This window comes from Furipterus horrens, unplaced genomic scaffold (genome assembly GCF_987537825.1).
Source record: "Furipterus horrens unplaced genomic scaffold, mFurHor1.1.pri manual_scaffold_2, whole genome shotgun sequence".
Classification (NCBI taxonomy): domain Eukaryota; kingdom Metazoa; phylum Chordata; class Mammalia; order Chiroptera; family Furipteridae; genus Furipterus; species Furipterus horrens.
In genome coordinates, this window is record NW_028327172.1 from 61827816 (window position 1) to 61849993 (window position 22178).

At 40.6% G+C, this 22178-nt stretch overlaps 1 protein-coding gene across 3 annotated transcripts in view; it reads left to right on the top strand.

Moving 5' to 3' along the window:
• DLG2 (discs large MAGUK scaffold protein 2) overlaps positions 1-22178 on the top strand; it is a 725256-nt gene that overhangs the window by 370240 nt on the left and 332838 nt on the right. For all 3 annotated transcript variants that reach the window (XM_090265790.1, XM_090265791.1, XM_090265792.1), the window contains exon 11: positions 6023-6179. In XM_090265790.1, the coding sequence (XP_090121916.1) occupies positions 6023-6179 (157 nt within the window). The remainder of the gene's footprint in view (positions 1-6022; positions 6180-22178) is intronic.

The following is a 22178-nucleotide window of genomic DNA, read 5'->3' on the forward strand; positions in this document are numbered from 1 at the left end:
ATACCTAGGGAGCCAGAGAAGCAGCACTTGACCTGAGTTTTAGGATGGCTTAAGCCAAGGAATGGAAATATAAAGCACCATGTCAAACTCAGAGGAACACAGGAGTTTGATATGGCTGGAGTATAGGATGGTTGGAGACATTTAAGCAGGAAACTAAGAAAATCAGATTTGTATTTTAATGGGGACAATTTGTTTGGAACATTGAAACTGGAATCAAAGACACTTCAAATTAGGAGCCTATCCCAAGAGGGTAGGCCTGAACTAGAGGGAGAGGAGAGATGGGGGTGGCTATCACAACATTCAGAGAGAGAAGAGTGCAAGGCAAAATATTAAAGTGTGTGATTCAAATGAGAGAGGCTAGGGGCAGTTAAAGTGAAACTTTGAGTGTCAATAATTCTGGAAACTTTTTTATAAATATATTGTGATGCTTTGTAAAAATTTTCAAGTTCTCCTCTGGCTTACATAACATATAAAATTCTTTTTATTTTTATTGTTTAAGTTCTCTCCCCATTTAAACAACAAAATGTTTAACTTGTAGTAAAGAGACTAGTTCTATCAAAACGACAATGAGATACCACTACACCCCTTTTACAATGGTCAAGATCTAGAACATAGATCCAAATGCTGGTGAAAAACTCTTATTCATTGCTCATAGAAATGCAAAATGATACAGCCACTTTGAAGGACAGTTTGTCAGTTACTCACAAAACTAAACTTACTCTTACCATGTGACCTGACAATTTTATTCCTTGGTATTTACCCAAAGGAGTTGAAAAGTCACATCCTCACAAAAACCTGCACATTGATGTTTATAGCAGCTTTATTTGTAACTGCCAAAACTTGGAAGGAACCAAGATGTCCTTTAGGAGGTGAATGGATAAATCAACTGTGACACATCCAGACAATGGAAACTTGTTCAGTGCTAAAAAAAAATAAATTATGAAACCATGAAAAACACAGAGGAAAGTTCAATGCTTATTGCAAAGTGAAAGAAACCAATTTGAAAAGGTAGCATACTATGTGATTCCAGCCATACTACATTCTGGAAAAAGCAAAACTGTGAAAACAGTAAAAAGATCAGTGGTTACCAAGGGTTGTGTGGAGAGGGGAACGAATAGGTGAAGCACAGGGGATGTTTCTAGGACAGTGAAACTATTATGTATGATACTTTAATGATGTATACATGGCATTATACATTTATCCAAACCCATAAAAACATATGACACCAAGAGTGAAAATGATGTGCCATGAAGGTTCATCAGTTGTATAAAAAAGGTACCACTCTGGTCCAGGATGTTGATAATGGGGGCGGGGGAGGGGAGTGGATTATGCGTGTGTGGAAGCAGAAGCTATATGGGAAATCTCTGTACCTTCCCCTTATACTGTGAACCAAAAATCGCTCTAAAAAAAAGTCTTAAATTATTTTTAAAGGAAGAAAGGAACTGGCTCTGATGTTTACTAGCTATGTGTTTAAGCTCAACTAGCTTAGACAATTGACTTATCTAAGTATCAGTAAAATAAAACTTCTAATACTTCACAGGGTTTTTATGCTCTAACAGGAAAGAATGCATGAAAACACATTAAAATGTACAGTTTAATATAATTAGTCCTCAATATAAAGAATTTAAATTAGAAAAAGTAAATCATTTGGAGTGTACTTACGACATTTTATTTGCATACTATTTTAAAGACCTATTTTTTATTATTTCTCCCTATTATTAAAATAAGTATCATAATTCACTGCAATATAAAATTGTGTTTTCACAAAGACATTTAAATCTCACATGTTAAGAAAATTTCCATTAATTTGGTTTAAAGACTTGTTCAGATCATTTGAAATAAATAAATGAGGCCCAGGCAAAATAAATAAAATCTACTGTCACTCAAAGATTGCATGTTTTGTGTCCTTACAAATAGGAAGCCATTTGTCAAAATGCAGAGCTCACTAACAAAATGCTCCCACATGAGTAACATAGAGAAGTTATGGGGGATGATGCTTCACAATGCTCTTTCAAAGCTATATTCTTTCTGCAGAGAGTCACTTTACATATTAAACATGTAAAGATAATTCTTACTTCCAAAGGAATGATATTATCTCCCATTTTTCTGCTAAAATATTATAAAGCTTTCACTTCCCAGTTTTTGATAGAAGCACCAGTACAGGATGCTTCACTTTCTCCTCAACTTTGCAAGAAGCGCGACTGCGACGTGACCGAGAGCTTTTTGTCTGAGAAAGGCGAGATGGCCAACGGGAGAATAAGGGCAGCATGTAAAGAAGACCATGCTCTGGCCAGTTGTTGCTATGCAACAAGCTTGAGAGCCAGTGTTGATAGAATATCTGATTCCACATGAAGCCATAAATCCATATTTTAGGCGAATCTTTCTAATTTTAAACATGAGCAACTGATTCAAAAATCTGTAAATACAGTGGGTCAGATCAGGCCTTTGGTTTGCTGATTTGCAATCTCTGGGATAGATCATGCTCTAGACTCTGAGATTTTGAATCAGAAAATTGTGTGCTAATCTTGCCTTTACAACTTACCAAACAGTAAAAACTTGGGCGAGCCATTTCATTTCACTGATTTAAAACATCATGGTAATGATGTATTCATCGGCTGTTTCTTTTTCTTAAAATTTTGTATAAAAATTTCCAAACACAGAAGTTTGAAGAATATTACTACAAACTTGCCACCTAGAGTCCACTATTAATGTGTCCCTCCACATGCTCTACAGGTTACCTGTCCATCTATGAATCATCAATCCATCTTACTTTTGGATCAGTTTCAAAGTAGTTGCCAACATCAGTATACCTCCTTCATTGGATTGCCTTGAGGAACAAATGGAATGATGCACAAAAAGCATCAAGCACAACATCTAGCTCATGGATAAACCTTAGAGTCAGATTCACCCCCTTCTCTCCATCTATAGCCCGGATGCCATTGGACCAGTAAGAGTGTGTGTTTTGTACCTGGAAAGAGGGAAGTTACTACAATAACTCTTTCATCAAAATCCTTTTTACCCGTATCTTCAAATTGTGTTCAGAATGAACTTCTGGTTCTAGCTCTCCACCAAAAAAAAAAAAAAAAAAAGTGTCTTCATTCCTCTCTAATCCTTCCTCTTAAAAAACATAGATATAATAAAGCAAGCAAACATAGGAAGACTCTAATGGTTGGAAAGAAGAAAGAAGATGTTTGGCGAGAAAAGACTCTGCAATGAGCTCTCTAGATTTTCTTTCCGTTTCACTTATATTCCGGATGGGGCACTGGAGATGCCTGTACCCTGGAACCCCCAACAGGTACAGATAGAAAAAATGCCTCGAGAAAAGCCTGCTCCTTATAGCCAAAGGCCTGGGGAAAGGGTGAGCTAATAGGACAGGAAACCTTTGATAATGCTAGCTTTACTCCAGCCGAACACCAAAGGGAAAACTATCCCCTCGCCCTCACAGTGCCGGTGGACTACAGGATAGCGAGACTTGTGGCCCCACCAGGGACAGCCAGGAGAGGCAGTTATGAGACGGCCCTCTACCTCCTCAACCGGGCTGCTGCCTGTGGGCCACACGGAGCTGGACCTGCACCCCAGCAGGCAGCAGAGGGGCAGAGCCAGCGTTGTGAGCGAGTTCCTGGGTGAGGTTCACATTTGAATCCATACATGACATCGAGCAGGTTGCCCTCTCTAATTTGGGTGAACCCATCCAACCTATTGAGGGCCTGAAATAGAACAAGAAAGCACAGTAAGGAAATTTTTTTTCTTTCCCTTTCTGACTGTCTTTGAGCTGGGACAGTGGTCTTCTCCTGACTTCAGACTCAGACTCAGACTGAAACTTCCACCATCAAGCTTCTCCGGGTCTCCAGCTTGCCAACTGTAGATCCTGGGATGTCACAGCACCTGTAGTCACATAAGCCTTATAATAAAATGCCTTTATACATCCTATGGGTTCTGTTTTTCTGGGAAACCCTAACTAATGCAGTCCTACTAACCACAAGGAACTGGATTCTGCCAACAGCCTGAATGACTACGGAAGCAGGTTTTTCCCCAGAGCTTCCCAATAAAGCTTGGTCTGACTGGCACGTTGATTTTAGCTTTGTGAAATTCTAAGGAGATGACTTAGACAAGCCCATCCATATTTCTGACCTGCAGAACTGTGAGATAATTAGTGTAATTTTAAAGTATTAAGTTTATGGTGATGGTCTCCCATCAGTAGAGAATTAATACGCTGACTTCTTTATCTTTTACCATCCTCCTTCCTTTATTCACTCAGTTCAGCCACTCTGGCCTCCTAGCTGTTCCTTGACCACACAGGGCAGCCTCCCACCTCAGGGTCCCTGCATTGGCTGTTGCTGCTGGCTGAAATGCTCCTCCGGTAGATACCCATGTGACTAGTTTCCTCACCTATTCAGTCTTTCCTCAAGTATCACTTTCTCAATGAATCCTACCCAGGCCCATCCCTGCCACAACCTATCCTTCTTACACAGCTCTGCTTTTTCTTTGTCTCCAAAATATTTATTGTCTTCTGACCTACAGTATAACAGACTTATTTATTGTACATATTGCTGATTAGTGATCTACCCTGATTAGAATGTAAACCTACAGGGGCAGAGATCATTTGTTTTGCTTACGAACTTTCTGAGCACCAGGAATATTTCCTGGCATAGTATATGTTACAAAGTATTTGTAGAATAAAATGAATTAACTCTAAGTCAAGTTACATCATATTGAAACATAACAATCTGTGATGTGCTTTTTATACCCTAACTCATAATAAGGCTAAATATAGATATAATGCATCTCTTTGTGCATGGAAATGTGACAGAAAATTACAGATTCTTTTTGTGGTCATTAGTATAAAAATACATTGGATGGTTCTTTGTCATTCTTACATCATTAAGAGCAGGAAAATAGAAAGACTTTAATGATTGGAACTGAGATATTTGGAAGAGGTGGTAGGTGATACAAAAGGCACACTGGTCAAACCTAAGGCTTGCAGAATACATTTCTTAAAACTACTGATATAGAAAATAGAACTAAATGCCTTCTAAGATTCCTTATAATCTTATATTCTGTAATTTTGTGGCCTCTCCACAAACTCAATGAACTGTTGACTCAAGCTTTGATCTCTCATCTTTTTTATTGATGCCCCTCAAATCTGCATTTACAGTCTTCGCTAAGGACCGAAATCCCTATGCTTTGTGTCCATCTGCTTCCAAACATCTCCACGTGATGGTCCACCATGACCTGAAACTGAACATGTCGAAATCATACTAACCTTCACGACCCTGGATTTCACTCCCTTCCTGCTTCTGTGATTTACTTAGATGTTCTTACTCTCCCCTCCTCCAATGCCTGAGTCCTCACCTGGGCCCACTGTTTCTCCCTCCAAACTTGTCTCTTACCTTCTTTTGTTTTTGTTTTCTTCATTATCGCCATCATCACCCTTGTCGAGGCTGTCACTTCCTGAAACCTGGATTACTTGGTCAATATGCTTACTAATTTTCCTGACTCCCATCATATCTGCACATCCCTCTCCAACAATTCTATACATGACAATTGCTTAATCTTTCTAAAACAGGTTTAAGTCTTCTTGGTACCTCAAAGTCTTCCAATGAGTCCCCACTGCCTACACAGTAACTTTTAATTAACTCTGTAAGATCCTTTGTGTCTGGTCTATTCACACTAGTTTCTTGTCCCCCAAGTTTTCACCCTCTTTTTTGGATACATCCATCTTAGCAAGTACTATGGTGGTGTTTTAAACAGAGGTAAAGTGGAAGTGGAAGTAAGGCCTACTTCAAGAAAATGTTTTGGAATTAAGAAATGGCTTTGCAGGGTGTGTGGGTACTTGTTACAGTGAGGAATTCAGCATCTTCCCTGAGAGAAGCATCTTTCTGGGTGTACAGATCTATCTTACTTTGGGAAGCCATTTTCCTAGGCAGTGAATTGCTGATATAATGTATCCCAGTGAAAGTAAAAGCAGTCTAAGTCTTTTATGGGTCACCCTGTGAGCTGTGTTCTCTACTTGTTTCTGCAGGGAGCCCCGCAAGGTGGTGCTACACAAAGGCTCCACTGGCCTGGGCTTCAACATCGTAGGTGGGGAAGACGGAGAAGGTATTTTTGTATCCTTCATTCTGGCTGGTGGACCAGCAGACCTGAGTGGAGAGCTCCAGAGGGGAGACCAGATCCTGTCCGTGAGTACTTCTCCTCAATCTTCATTCCCACCATTCAAGAATAATTCACTTTTAGTTATGACTCCGAAAGCACCTAAATTAAAAGGGAAAATCATGAGAGCATAATGGCTTCAGGTGCCTATTGCAGTTTAAATGGTGTTCAGGTGCTTGGAGTTTATTACTTCTTTAGATTCAGTTAAAGGTGCTAGTGTTTTTATTTAGATTTTCTGAGATATATGTGCATCCAATTGAACATTGAGAAGTATGCCTCTTTAAGATATATTACTTATTTTTTAATGAAATTCTTTTTCCAAATCTAAATTCTAAAAACTGCACCTTAGTAATGTGTATATTTTGTTGCATACAACTATGTATGAGAAAACATAATGACCTGGCTGGTGTGACTCAGTGGATTGAGTGCTGACCTGTGAATCGAAAGATCACTGGTTCAGTTCCCAGTCAGGGCACGTGCCTGGGTTGCAGACCCAGCTGGGGACATGGGAGAGACAACCGATAGATTTCTCTCTCATATATTGCTCTTTCTCTCCATCCCTTTCTCACTCTCTTTCCCTCTCTCTAAAAAAGTAAATAAATAAAACTTTTTTTTAAAAAAAGAAAATACATAACATAATTTATACACAATTTGGTGATGTTGATAAGTGGTAGCAGCATCACCATTTACCTAAATGCAAGAATTACCAACAACATGTTATTGAGCACTTATTATTTACCAAGAATTTTATAAAAGTAATTTTTAATTCTCACAGTCACCCTGAAAGGCAATGCCCCATGTTCAGATGAAGAGAATAAGGTCCTGAGAGGTTAAATAACTTGTCAAAGTTTACCTAACTTGAAAGAGTCAAAGCTGGGGCTTAAATATTCAGTTCTACTGCCTATCACATCTGCCCTCCCTTTTTTATTTCTTTTCTCCCTCTTTTCTTTTTTTCCTTTTTCTCTATTTTCTTTCTCGTATTCAAATATTTATTGATTGCTTCTTTCCACTACATTAAGCTACCTCCCTGGCATAAACTTCACAATAGGCCATTAAGTCCATTGTGAGTGTTCATGTCTACACTTAAATTTTGGTAATCATGCAAATAATAATGGGGAATTACATAAGGAGCCTACTTCTTCTGACTGAGGTTGTGGTTCATAACTCAGTGAAGCACTTAGTTTGTGGTTTCCATTGTGTACCTAGAAAAATTTGCCTTTGTTTTGTAGTTATGATTTATAGCTGGTGTTTTCTAAGTAACCTTATATTTGTTAGCCACTATTCCATCTCCCCCCGACACCAAGCATACACATGACTTGCCCATATAACATGGTCAGTTGACCTGAGTAAACTGTTCAGTGATCATGCCTTGTGAGTTCCTGTGGTTCTCCCACACATGCACGCTCTGCCCACTCACCTCCTAGCAGGTAACTGGAAGGACTCAGTGTGGAGGGAATAGGGAAAGGCCCCAACTGTGTTCTGCCATTCAAGAGTTGAACATCACCTCTTCAATGATTTCCCCTATCTATTTCTTCTACACTTGAATAATATATAAGATATAAGGTTTAACATATGCAATTAAAGATTATTGCCTATATTTACTTACATCTTTCTTTATCTACTAAATGGTAAAAACTCCCTAAAAGCAAATTCTCATCTTACACATATATGATTTTGTATCCTTGACATTCCTGGCACATAGCAGTCTCTCAAATAAACATTTATTAAATGAGAAAGTACTAAATAAATATGATATGATGCTTTAAGAGATGGCCTGTGAAATTCTATCTAAAACATACTAATATATCCTCATCTTCCTGACTCAAACTCTGTAGACTGGGGGTTCACTCTGTCCATTGATCACAATCAATATTCACATTGTCATTAGTGTTTTCCAGATGCAAAGCCCTTTCAGAGGCATTAATTTGGGGGATCTTAAAAGAAATGCTAAGTATCAAGATAGGTTATTGTTACTCTCACTTTCTACATCAGGGAACAGGGACTCAGAAAGGCTAACTGATTTGTTCAAAGCTCCACAGCTATTGAATGTGGTTTCAAACTCAGAATCAGGTCACCTGACCCAGAGCTGGCGTTCTGTCCCCCCCACCCCCACCCCACAGCACAGTCTCTCTGCAAAGCCTGTCGATGGTCTCATGCAGCATCTTCTTAGTGCACACTGCTCTGTGTCCACACCACGCTCAGGAGCACACAGAACTAGAAAGAGCTAATATTTACATGGTACTTTTGAGTCAGCCACTGTTATAACTAAATCTTGAAACAACCCTATGCCTTATTATGCTCCTTTTAATGATGAAGAAAACTGAGGCATGGGGATAACATTAGACTCTAACTCTGTTCAAATGAGAAATTCACTAAGCCATAGGTTTTATTCATTTTAACCTCTATGCATGTGGTAGAAAAAGGGATGCACTAATAATCTTTGTATGACTCAACAAAGAAAACTCACAAGTAGCTCTACTTTTCAAAAGTAGGTGTATCCATTTAAATAATATTGCCAGCACCACATAAGTAAATAAGGCAACCAATTGGGATACATGGTCTTCTTAGAGATTACAAGTCACCTAACAAAACAACAATCTCTGAAGTTCAGATATATCCTTTTTATGTAAAATATTTGCAAAGAGTAGTTCAATGATGAAACTGTTAGCTGCTTTTAGGAAAATTAAAAAGAAGAGGGAACATTTCTCCTTTTTAGCTTTCAAAAATGTATTTAAACTGTAGCTAGAAAGTAGCTAGTTTCAAAGCTCAGCAATGGGATTTCATTGATTAACACTGTGAGAAAAGAATAAATAGACTTGAGAAGCTCAAACATTACAATATAAGAAGAATACAGCCAGCATTGAATGATTAACAATGGACTATGAAGGAAAATTATTCTGCATCTACAGCTTACACTGTACATATCAGGACAAGCTATACCTTCCTGGAAAACTCAAGAACAAAAACTCTAAGTAGTAATTGACTTAAATAAAAGCTTAACACATATTACTAGGTCGTGTGAGGTTAATCTGCAAGCAAGTTATGCTAACAGTAATGTAATATAGAGAGGAAAAATAGAATCTTCAGGAAAGAACTGGAGAGTAAGTCCCCACTCTCAATTGGTCTTTATATAGAAGAAACTTATATAATAGACAATTACCTTTGTGATCAGAGGCATAATGCCCATTCCTATTTTCCAGAATTATTCTCCCACACAGACCATAGAGTCTTCCTAGATTACTTATTTTACTAATGGCTTACTATGTGCCAGTTTCTTACTAGGACCTGAAATCTCAAAGATGAATGAGATAAATAGCCTCAAAATGTTCACAGCCAAAAAACAGGTATATCAATATTATTTAATATGTATATGAGTGCACCGACGTAGATATAATATAGATGGCATTCTGAGGAATAGAGCATGTCATAGTGTAAGTAATCAATGCTGCTATTTCTGCTAACAACTCTGCGTTAAGAATGTGTCTGATCAGATAACCATGTATAAGGAAGGACAGGACTTGGACTAGGTCAGTATCTCCCAAAGTGTGAAACAGCAGGATTGTATTAAGTTGCCTCTAAGAGAAAGGTTAACCTGGTACCAAGTTTCTTCATTGAAACCTCTCAAAAATATCTGTTACTAGTGTGCATTGGGAATCTCCTTAGAGACAGATAAAGTATATGAATTCTTCCAAACAGATTTGACCACCAGACCCTCACATAAGGAGCACCTCACAGGACACCAGCAGTAGGAAATGCTTGCATAGATATTTTTACAGTCCCCTAATTGTTTTCCTACAAGGTAATTATCATACCTGCCTAGGAAGAAAAGGCAACCAGCTTTTCACTATGTTTGAAGGTGATTGGCGCCATCTAGTGTTCATGCATTGTCTAAACGCCTTGCACAACCACCGAATCTGCACAAAAGTTGCAGATGTATCCTCCACTCCCATCTCACCACTGGAGCTTAGGAATTAAAGTAGTTAAGATGCTGAAAGATAAAGAAATCATCATCTGAGGCTATATTCCATACATGACTTTTGAGTGATCTTTTCTGTCACAATTCTCCTCATGTATTCTGTTTCTCGGGGATTTGTTATAGAAAGTCTAATCCCATAATTGAACCTTCTTCTACCTAGAGGCATTCAGCATGCAATCACAATAACTAGTGCAGTTGTCTCTTCAGGCATTCTTTCTGCAGAGGGAAAGATAGAAATGCTTCTGTTATTATTTGTTTCAATGCTTATGAAAAAATGTGGAGCAGAGCACATAAAGATAATACCCCTATAAAGAGATTCTCCCCATCTCCCCAAGCAATCTTACTTCATTCCTTCCTCCAGAGTCTAAACAAGATCACTCAGGCTGACCTTACTACTCCAAAGCTCACTCCAGATGGACTGGAAATATTTAACTAACATGATTGGGAATAAGTGTTATCAGAACGAAATGTTGCAGCTATTTGGGTGAAGGGACAATAGGTAATTGTGAATTTTTAACTTGAAATTGGAATGACATTGTGGATTTAGAGTGAGTAAAAATGAGTCACAGCTGACCCTGGTGTTTGATGAATTCTCAGGGTACCTAACTATCTTCATGTTTAGAGCTAGTCAGAGGGGGGAAGACTATATTTGCACCAGATCCTTACTGTCAAGTTATTTTAATAAAATTGGGTATCATGTACACTATTCACCATCCTGGGGTACTGATATTTCTTTGATTCCCTGTGTGATCCTCTTAAAAGCTTACAAAACCTACCCCTTTTAGTGACCGTGCCATTATGGGCCATGTCCTTTCTCTCTGGCTCTGGTCCCCTCCCCATAAAGAAGCCTTGTGTTCAGGGCTTGGGAGTTTCTGCTTTAAGGATCTGTTTCTCTGTTTCTCAAAGTGCCTGAAACCAGCACATCCCGGATACCAGAGAGGCTCCTGGGGCCTGTGTAGAGACAGGAACAAGAGCATCTCTCAGCTCCATGCTGCTCTGTCACCTTGTTTCCAAAAGCACGCCAGCTTCAACTAGAAGTCTCACTGAAGCAGTGTCTTTAACTTCTCCCTTCCCATCCTCAACACTGGATTCCCCCGCTCACCCCCACCCCCTCCAACACCACCCCTCACCCACCCCCACAACCCCACACACCCCGCAAGGCTTCCACCCCACCCCCAGGGACCAGCATCAGTCCCAGCTCTGGCTGACATTTTTTTCTGGTTGAGTTCCACCCACTCCACCCTCCCCACCCCCAGAAGAAGGGCAAAGACTCAGACCATCACTAGGTTGAACACAGCAGTACATATTGGCAAACTGAAATGACTCAACATCTGTATTCAGGTTAAGGGTAATTCCACAGCCTCCCCCCACAAAATGGCTAGACCTACTCTTCCTACCCAGCCTTGTCACCAAGGGCCTGCCTTATAATTTGGTTCCAAGTGGCAGTATTTGCTGAAAAGAATGCTGAACAGCTTTATCTTAAGAGATATTAAGTAACATGTATTTTTCCTGCATTCCCACCCTGCTCCTTCTCATCAAGATCTAAGAAATGCCAGGGTTCTGTATCAGCCAGGGCACCCTATTAGACAACTTTGAAGTAAAATATAACCAAGTGGAATAGACCATGTTGATGGTGTTTTTGAAAGGGTGAAGACTTTTACCCTAACTGTGACCAAAGTCAGGCTGCCTCTCCAAAGCATGTGCCTGTTCCAGGCGTTGCTCTGTCAGAACCCCACTCTCTGCACTCACTGACGCTTCAGTTTCTGGCATTTGCCTCTCATTTGTGCATCCCACTCAGATTTCCCACTTCCCTGGCCTTGTCTTCCTGCCTGACCCAGAGGCCTCAGCTCCCCCCCTCAGGGAGTGGCCAGTGAGGAGACTCCAAGGGAAAGATCTTTCCTGGGCCTTGGCAGCAGAGCCCCAGCTTCCCGGCTGATCCCTGGCCAACCTGCCAGAGGGCAGGAGCTCAGCAGGTCCTGTCTGCGCCCTGTGAGTCCTTTATTCCTGTTTATTGCCCAGGATGAATAAATATCCCCATTGCATATCAATGTCCAGCCAACAGGAAGTGCTTTTTTACGGAGCATTTCACAGACCTGATAATAGACAAAATGCATTTGTGGAAATATCACTTTGAGAATAGCTGGAACTGATAGCATCAAACTAAATTTCAGACTTTTGAATGCTCTTTTTAGAACCTTTTCTTGGCTTTCTGTTGTCCTTAAAGTCAAAATTCTTGACACGGCCTCTGAGGTGTGGTAGGGTTGGCCCCTGCTTACCTTGTTGGCCCCCTGTACACCACTTCCTCTGCTCTCACTTATGCCCCAGCCACCCTGGCTTTTTCCTTTGCCCAGTCAGGGGGGCTATTCAAAATATTTAGCAACTTGGCACATACAATGGCACACACAGTTTGGCACCAGCCTGTACAATGAGTGCCCACTGGGCCATAGCTGCAGAATCATGGGAGATAGGTTCTTCCAGGTAGCCCGTGTAGTGAGTCAATTGGGAGGGCTTGGAACACTTCCTTACTGACAAACCACACGGCTGTCTTTCACAGTTGTAATGAAAGGAATAAAATGTTGATGAGCGTGAACTCCCACCACATGCTTCTGCATGTACTGAATTTCCTCAGCAAAGGAACTTAGAATGAATAAGGGACTTCTGCTCCCTGAGAGGGCCCTGAGAACACAGGCTCCACTGAGGAAGCAATACCCTTGTCTGGCAGGGAATGTGTACACATATCAAATGAATAAACTCAATAAATTTTGTAAGCATTGTAGGAAGCCAAAAGAAGCATTGTTGTTTTCCAGTTCCATTCCTTGGGTACTGCTTGCTCAATGTGTCACAAATAAATTATGTATCACAGCTTGTAGAGCTGCAGCAAAAATACTACTAGGTTCATAGCCCACAGTATATGAAAATAACTAGAAAAATGTATATGAAAAGGGAAGCTAAATATCGAGGTTTTCATTTAATTTTTCTCACTTTGAATGCATGATTCACCTTCATTTTTCTTCATGAAAAGTATGAAGATGTGTGCATGTATGTGTGTGTATGCATTGTGCATGTGTATACATGCATGTGTATGTTCTGTATAATGATTGACCCATAGAAGGCCATTCATAAGTGCATTTTAATCAGCAGAAATATAAACAGAATTCTCTCCTTTGTGCCTTTAGAGACTTTGGACATAGAAAATTATGATGAAGGAAACCTAATGAGGTAGGACCAGTGGGGTAGGAATAACATGGTGTGGACATAGTAGTGGAAACTTGTGGCATAATCAAAGCCAGGGTTGCTTGTAATTGGAACTAGACTCTTGTTCTCTTCAAATGACAATTCCTGTTTAACTTCAAATACAACCACTACCAATTTTCCTGGGAATCTTTCCTGGGTTCCACGCTACCTAAGTAAGCCTAAAAAGATTAATTTCAGCAAGCCCCTTATGGTCAATTCTGGACAAAATGACTTTGAATTTAGTGCGAGAAGGGAGAAGGGGTAAGAGATATTTATTGTGCATTTATTATGTGGCATGTGCTTCACGCAGTCTTATCTCTATTATCTCACAGGTAAGATCTGAGATGCAGAATGTTTAAATAACTTGACCAAGACCTCACAGTTAGTAAAAGATGAAGCTAGAACTGGACCCTAGATCTGCTTGATTTCAAAGTTATCATTTTATTCAATTCCCAAGTTAACCTCACAAGTTCTGTCAACTCTAATTATGCTATTCCCCTGTGGGATGTTGTGATTTATAATAAGAAATAAATATTCGGTCTCCATCCCCATTTCTGGCACAGAACTCCTGAAACCCTTGAAATTCCCTAACTGATGAGAGTGACAACGGTGTATATAGTTATGTTAATGGTGTGACTTTTAAGCTGTACCTAAGAATGGTGTGGCTGTTGGCCAGGAGGACCGACCCTGTGTTTAGAGGGTTGGAACTTTTAATCCCAAACCTCAGACCTCCTAGAGGATAGGCTATAGATTGAATCAATCTATGGCCAATGATTGAATCAATTGTGTCTATGTAATGAAACCTCCATAAAAACCCAAAAGGCCTGGGTAGGAGGAGTTCCTGGGCTGATGAACATGAAGAGGTTCCAGGAGACAGGTGTGCCTGCAGAGGGCATGGGAGCTCTGCGCATTTCCCCATACCTGCCCGCAGCACCTCTTCCATCTGGCTATTCCCGAGTTATAGCCTTTTATGATAAACCAATGATCTAATTTGTTAAATGTTTCTCTGAATTCTGTGACCCAAGGAGGTTGTTGTTCTGATCTATAGCCAGTCGATCAGAAGCACAAATGATAACAGGGACATGAACCTGGTATCTGAGGTGGCCTAGGGGTGAGGGGTGGGCAGTCTGGTAGGACTGAGCCCTTAGCCTGTGTGATCTGAGGCTGTCTCTGGGTAGAAAGTGTAAGAACCGAGTTAAATTGTAGGAGGCCCAGCTGGTGTTGGGAAATTGCTTGTTAGTGTGGGAAAGCACCCCCACCACCGCGTGTTAGCATTGGCGACTGCCTTTACTATGCTTGAAACTCTTCCACATATTCCTGCTGCCCTTTTGTCCTCATTCCCTTTTAAGGCCTTAGAAAGTATATGATGTGCCTCCCTCCTGGCTAATCCCACATCTCCCCAAATTCCCTCTCTATCACCCTTCACATGGTGTGCTCTCCCTGCTTCTGGGCCACATGCCAATCTGCGTCACTTTTCCTCCCTTGCCCTGCCCTCTGGCTGGACTACACTTTATATATTTTTCAGCCCAAGATCAAGACATCGCTTCTTCATAAATACCTTTCTGGTGCCCTGGTCTGGGCCAGGTCACCCCATTTGTGCTCCCCAACACCTGTGCACACTCAGAACTCAAATCTGCCAACTCTTTGGAGGTCAGGATGGCATCGGTGGTCTTTACCACTACATTTCTAGCCTCTGGTGCAGTGTCATATCCAGAGTAGGACAATATATTTTCTGTATTTTCTATACATATTTTTCTTATATATTTTCTCTATAATTTTCTATATTTTTTCTTTCCCAACAAAAATAAAATAGTAGGTTGGAGACCATGTCCCATTTGACCTGCTCCTCATCTCTTCTAAAGATCAAAATGTGGATTCACCTCAAAGAACCGATGATCCATTTAATCATTTATTAGAGTGTAGCTGTTTAATAGAGCTACACAGACTTTTCAAGACAAGGTACTTTGATATTTGTAAATCTCTTTACCTCAAAAGACATTTTTAATTATTTTGGGGCCCAAAGTGCTTGAAACGGAAAATCATCAGCATTAGAATTGAAGTCTTCATGGTCCACAGACATTGGCAAAGTTGATACTTTGTCCTTGCCTGAATCTCTTGTTGACATACCAGGATGGGCAGCATCAGGGAAGGCAGGCCCAGGCCCCTTCCTCGGAGGCTACTCCCCACAAATACTTTCTATTAAGAAGCAATTACGATTCTCAAGATTTCAGATCTAAAACATTCCTCAAGTAGAACTCAGTGAACCAAATGATCTCTAACAGACATTTATCATTTACTGCTTATTGTTCAAATACCCTTCGTATTTTGGGCCACCTAAGATAGAGAGGAGGCACAGCCTCGTCCCCCATTAGGGAAGCTGGGATGGGGTGAGGGGTGGGTATTCCCTTTCCCCATCCTTTACCCATAGCATGGACTGGCCAGGCAGATGTTCCTGCCAGAACTTGGAATTCCCACACTAAGGTGTAAAGCGTGTGGAGAGAGAGGTCTCTTCACAGCCCTTCCAGAAGCTGTGATCTGGCCTAAGTGGCCTACAGTGATACCCTCAGGAGCAACATCCTTGACAGACTGCCCTTCCTTAGAATTTCCTCCTGGCCTCTCATCCTGGTTTCCCAGCCTTCCTGAAGATCTAGTGAGTGATCTTTTCTTTCTGCAATAAATTCCTTTCCATTTAAATCATTCACTGTCCAATCCCCCTGAGGCACATTCCAAAAGCAATTAGCATGACAGGTAAGACAGCTTGTGCCTGGAGACCAGCTGGCTCCAAGTGGCAGAATCAGCGAACTCTTCATCTCCTACCACATAAACATGGCCAGGTGATCATCTTCTTGGCTGTCTTGAAGACATGCAGTAAGGATCAAAGGCGCTAATGTCCACAGAAAGGGGCTTTATACATAGAAACGATGATGCAAATATAAGAGTTGTCAGGAATTAGCTACCAAAATAAATTAGTCTGAGACAAAACCAAAAGTCAGTCCACTTTTGGTTGAGGATCACTCCTTCCTTAGAACTTGAGGTCTCTATGCAAGGTTTCCCTTTATCGGAGGGTCCTCTATCATTGCTCATCTTCAGTGTTTGCATGGAGAAGGCTCAGGATCAAGTGTTAGCTTTTGAGGCCTGTATAGGGACTCCATCATCCAAACATCTTTTTGGAGGAAGAACATATATTGCAAACAAATTTTAAACAAACATCATGTATTTAGCATTTAATATGTGTAGAGTATTTATTTACTATTTTCTTGATCTACGGGAATTCCTATTAGTCAACAGGAAAGAATCTATCTGATTTGGAAATATATATTCCATTGGTCAAAGAGATAAGAGCTTTAAGATACTCTGAATTTTCAGGACAGAAGGGGCCCTCTGAGCCAAGAATCTAAATGAATGCAACTGAAAGAAGCCCTAAGATTCCCTTCAGAGAGGTGGGCAAAGATATCTCATCATTCACTCATTCATTCATTCATTCAACATTTGCTTAGTAGCTGGGTTCTGTGTTAATTAATGGGGTGCAGAAATGGGAGAGACACAGTCCTTGCCCCCAAGAGAAGCTTCCATGGTTCTAGATGCTGCTTATAAGTCCCCTCAGCTTTAGTGTCTCTGTGTATCATGGCTTCCTGTGGTGGCTTGTGTGTCTCCCTGTAACGATTTCAGGCATTTAGGTTTCCCTCATTACCTGAACTTACAAGCGCAGACAGCTTCAGACATAAGCAAACTGCCAGATTCAATTTTCTTTCTTAAGGCTGGAATTGCAGAAAAGAATAGCTTTACAATCAGAAACAATGGTGGTCCAAATACCACTGTCATCGCTGATCATTTGAGTCATCTTGGGCAAATTACTGAATTTCTCTGAGCCTTCAACCTGACAAGGCTGTTGTTAAGATTCAATAAAATTATACTGTGTTATCCAGCCTCATACTTAGTGCTAAGCTCGGACTCAAGAAATGCTAGTCATTTTACAGTATCCCCAATTCTCCAGTGGTCCTGCATTCTCAGGGCCCTCTTTCTTGGGGAAGTTTCTCTTCCTGAAGTCTTCCCATACTCCTGGACTGGGTAAGGATAGCCTCTCTTTTGTGTCCACGTGGCCCCCAGAACTTAATATTAGCATTTTCCATGTTATTGAAATACCCAGTGTATGTGTTTGCCTCCCCTCCTGAGGCTATCCTGAGGCTTTATCTGCAGGTTGGTTTTATAGAAGAAATAGGTTGATAAGTTGTATGTAAAATATATCCTTTATCTAATGCTCCATTGCCCCCTCCTGAAGTTACACTCCTATTTGATGAGGATCTTTCCAGACAGAGTAGGATACTTCTTGTCTTCAGCATTTGGGTTGCACTGTCTCTGCTGTACCACCTGAGCTCTGCAAATAAGATTTCAATGTGAAAATATTACTTCTTCCAAATGAAATGCCTACCTGAGTTTTTCTGGGGATTAATTTAAGGCAGAATTTCTAAAAGTATTGTTCAATATTGGATAGTAATTCATATTCCAGGGAAAAAAGTTTCCCAGTTAAATAAGGTTAGAAAATGCTTTAATAACATGTCTTTATTTGCTGCAACACTTCTCAGATCCTTTGTTTGATTGTGAACTCTTTCTTAAGCAAGATTTTACAGATCTGGTACCTAGCACAATAAATAGCACATTGTGACTAAGGTTATTTCCTGGCAATCCACAAGATGGCAGTAAATGATTTTTCACAGAATTGTGTGTACCAGTGGTGTCCGGTATGTCGGCTGATCTTTTATGCTGCAGACTGTATTTGATCACAGTATTAAAAACAGTTGGTATCATAATGTTAGACTTTCAAAATATAATTCAAGGAATGAAAGGTGAATTCAAATCTGAAAGTAGAATTTGTGGCTTTGTTGCCTTCTCTCTCTCTCTGTGTCTCTCTGTCTGTCTCTCTCATATTGTGAGAGTCCCATTTTACAAGTGACAAAGTTCAGAGAACCAACCAGGAGACCTAAGAACCAAGATGGCTTGGCTTGAGAGCTCCTTTCTGAACATAGACTGATGGAATGGTTCTCCTGCTTGAGCAAAAGAAAGAGGGGTCAGTGAAGAATCAACAGTTAATCTTCCATCTAATGTAATTGCTTGTTATTTCTCCATGTTCAAAATCTACCCTGGAGGAAAACTTTCCTGATGGACCGGGTTAGAAATTATGCTGTGATCCAAACTACAAAAACATTAATTTTCAATATCTCTCATATTTCATGTGCAATATAAGTGCACAAAATATCGCTATTTTTTTCACATATTTTTATTATTCTACTCACATATGTATGATAGAATTAAGGAGACAGGAAGCTGCACTTTTCTTCCATCTCTTTGATCTGCCTTCATATTCAGCATATATGGACATGAGTCAGGTGTCCCTGAAATCATGAACATCTGAGAAAAGCCCCTTTTTGTATCTAACATAATGTAATTGTGTGTCCATTAGCATCTCCTCTGTGAGTAGTAGGCAGCTCTTAATACTCAAAAAGATGGAAGTGATCTGTGTCAAACATGTAAAACATTTTAAATTCAGCATCAGATATCTCTCTCTGGTTTTCAAGTTCTTTCGGCACTTGTCCCACTCTGCCCTGATTTCTCCCTGTTTTCCTCCCTCCTCACTTTCTCTAATCTCTTACTATTTTAAATTCTTGGGTATTTTTTATTTTTTATTTTAAATAGTACAACTATCATTTTTGCTTACTTGTAAAAGACTCTCTAAGTTCTGTTTCTTCCTTGAGAAAAATTCCAATGCCTACTATTAAGATAATATACTTTTCATTCCCTTTGTAACATCTACTTAAACCTTCTGTTAGGAAATAAGATATCCCACTCTGTTCATTTATCCACCCATTGCTGTCAACAATAAACTTTACAGGCATTTTCAGTGCTCATATTATTTTGCAATAAAGATATAGTCATGACCAAGCTGTGTCTACATCCTTAAGATGCTTGTACAAGCCCCTTGTAGCAAGGGAGTGTCATAGAAGAGGCAAAACCCAGCCTGCTGATCTGGGGAAGATTTATGCTCTCCTCAGGAATGGGAAGATTCTCCCAGATACAATCCTCGGCTCTAAGCTGCACCGTCTGTTCATCCGGCCACAATGAAGAAGAGCATGAAGTTCAGTGCAGAGGAGAAATGTCGGGATGCTCAGGGATCCTGAACAGTCCAAGCCAACAAGATGTGAAATAGAGGAGACCACCTAGCCCCTGAATCCCAGGCCTGGGACTCCAAGCTCTAGATGGGTAGGAAAAGTTTCCAGGCACAGACACTCGATACATCCTGAGGAGATTCTTGATGCCCTCACTTCTCAGTAAAGTAAAAAGAGGAAATCTTAGGATCTCAAAGTCCCTCCCAGCTCCAACATGGTAGGAATGTACAGGGGTGGGCAAAGAAGGTTTACAGTTGTGAGTACATGAAACAGTTTATTATTATTTATTTATTAATTATTTCATTATTTAGTATTATTGTTAACCTACTTGTGCCCACCCCTGTATGTGTTTGAGAGAAACTTGGGTGATAAAAAGGAGGCTCTGAAAGTTTTTTTTTTAATGTGTTTTATTGATTATAATATTACATTTGTGCCAATTTCCCTTCCCTCTTCTCCCCTCCACCCGGTGGCCCCCCTCCCTCCAGTTGTCCCCCCCTTTTAGATCATGTCCATTAGTTGTGCATACAGTTCTTCTCAACCTCTCCCTGTCTATTCCATTCCCTCCTACCATGATCCTTAATGCCTATATCATCTCCCTCCCTCTCCCCATTCCTCCTCCCTGTTGACCTCCCCCCAATATGTTCCCCATACCTATAGTTCTTTTTCCAGTCTCGTTGCCTGTTTAGTTTGCCTTTGTTTCAATTCCCTAGCTTCTGTTGTTTCTTGTGATGCAGTTTTCATTTTAGATTTCATTGTCTTGATCCTCCTTTTTCTAAACCAGTCCCTTTAACATCTCATATATCAGTGGTTTGGATCTAATGAACTCTTTCAGTTTTATTTTGTCCTGGAAACACTTTCTCTGTCCTTCTATTCTGAATGACAATTTCGCTGGATAGAGTATTCGTGGTTGTAGGTTTTGGATTTTCATTACTTTGAATATTTCTTGCCAGTCCCTTCTTGCCTGCAGGGTCTCCCTTGAGAAGTCAGCTGATAGTCTAATTGGGACCCCTTTGTACATAATTCTTTTCTTCTCTCTTGCTGCTTTTAAGATTCTCTCTTTATCTTTAATTTTTGACATTTTGATTATAATGTGTCTTGGAGTGGTTCTCCCTGGGTCCAGTTTTTTTGGAACTCTCTGTGCTTCCTGGACCTGTAAGTCTATTTCCTTCCCCAAGTCTGGGAAGTTCTCCTTTATTATATTTTCACTCAATTTTTCAAGTTCTAGTTCATCTTCCTCGCTCTCTGGCAAACCAATGATTCTTATGTTGGGTCTTTTATAGCTGTCCCAGAGGTTTCTGATCCTCTCATCGTTGCTTCCCATTTCCTCTCTCTGCATTGGTTGACTGCTTGTTCCTTCTCCATATTCCGGTTTGTTGAAATGAACTCTGGATTTTATTTCCTCACCATCTGTCTCGTATGTGGTTTTGTTCCTTTCGTTATGAGTGTTTTTCGCTTCTTTCTCATCTTTTTCCAGATCTTTTGTGAATTCTGTAAGCCACCTGATAACAATGGCCCAGAACTGAGCATCTGACAGGTTTCTTATCTGTTCATCTGTCAGGTTCTCCATCTGTTGCCTGGTGAGCTGTGCCACCGGGATTTCTATAGTTGTCTGCCTCATTTTGACAGATGCGTTTTGTTTTCTTGGGCCGGCTGTAGGGGGCAGTGCCTGTGTACTCGTAAAGACCCAGCGACCGGCGCCATTCGGCAACCTTTCTTGCTGTGCCGTGGTGCTTTGTCGTCACAATCCAGCGACCGGTGCCTGTCCGCGACCTATTTCGCAGCCCTGTGGCGCTTTCTTTGGGGGCGGGGGTCCAAGATGGATTCACACAGTTATTCCGCTAGGAGACTGGGATCCGTCCTCCCGCCCCCCTGGGCCTCACTGTTCAAGGCGATGTGGTGGCTGCTTTCCCCAGCGTTGGGGTCGCGAGCTGCCGGGGGTTCGACTGCAGCCGGGATTGTTCTCCCTGCCGCTGTCCCAGGTGCGACCGCAAACAGCGCCGCCCCCTTTCGCTCATCCTACCTGCCCAAAGGGCGCCGCTGGTTTATAACTTCATATGTTGGGCTTCCGTGTAGTTTTATTTTCTGGAATTTCTAGTTATCCTTTGTTTTGAAGTAGTTGTATTCCTCTCTAGTTGTAGAGGGAGACCTAGCGCGTCCGTCTAAGCCTCCATCTTAGCCGGAAGTCCTGAAAGTTTTTTTGAACAATTACTTTATCATTAATAACTAAAAATTTTCCCTTTAAATAATAGGAGTTAAAAAAATAAAAATTGAAGCCATGCATTGTCAGAGTCTACAGGTTATAATTTAACCATCAGGCTAAAGTCTCAATTCCCTAATATAGCTTTTTTTAAAAAGTTCCAACCTCATCTTTAAAACTCCCCCCTTTCTCCATTATCTAACGATACTGAATATGGCATCCTCTCCTTCAAACACTCTCCCCAAGCCTGCCATCTTCTCCTAAATAACTCTCCTATTTATTCTTCAGATCTCAGATTCCTTGTTACACACTCTAAATTCCTGCTCTAAATTCTACTTCACCCTCCCAAAAGCACACAGAAATTCCTCCAGGTCAGGGTTTCTTAATGCACTTATGCCCAGTACTTGCCCTATCACAGCATTTACCATGCTTATTTGTAATGATATATTTAATAAGCCAT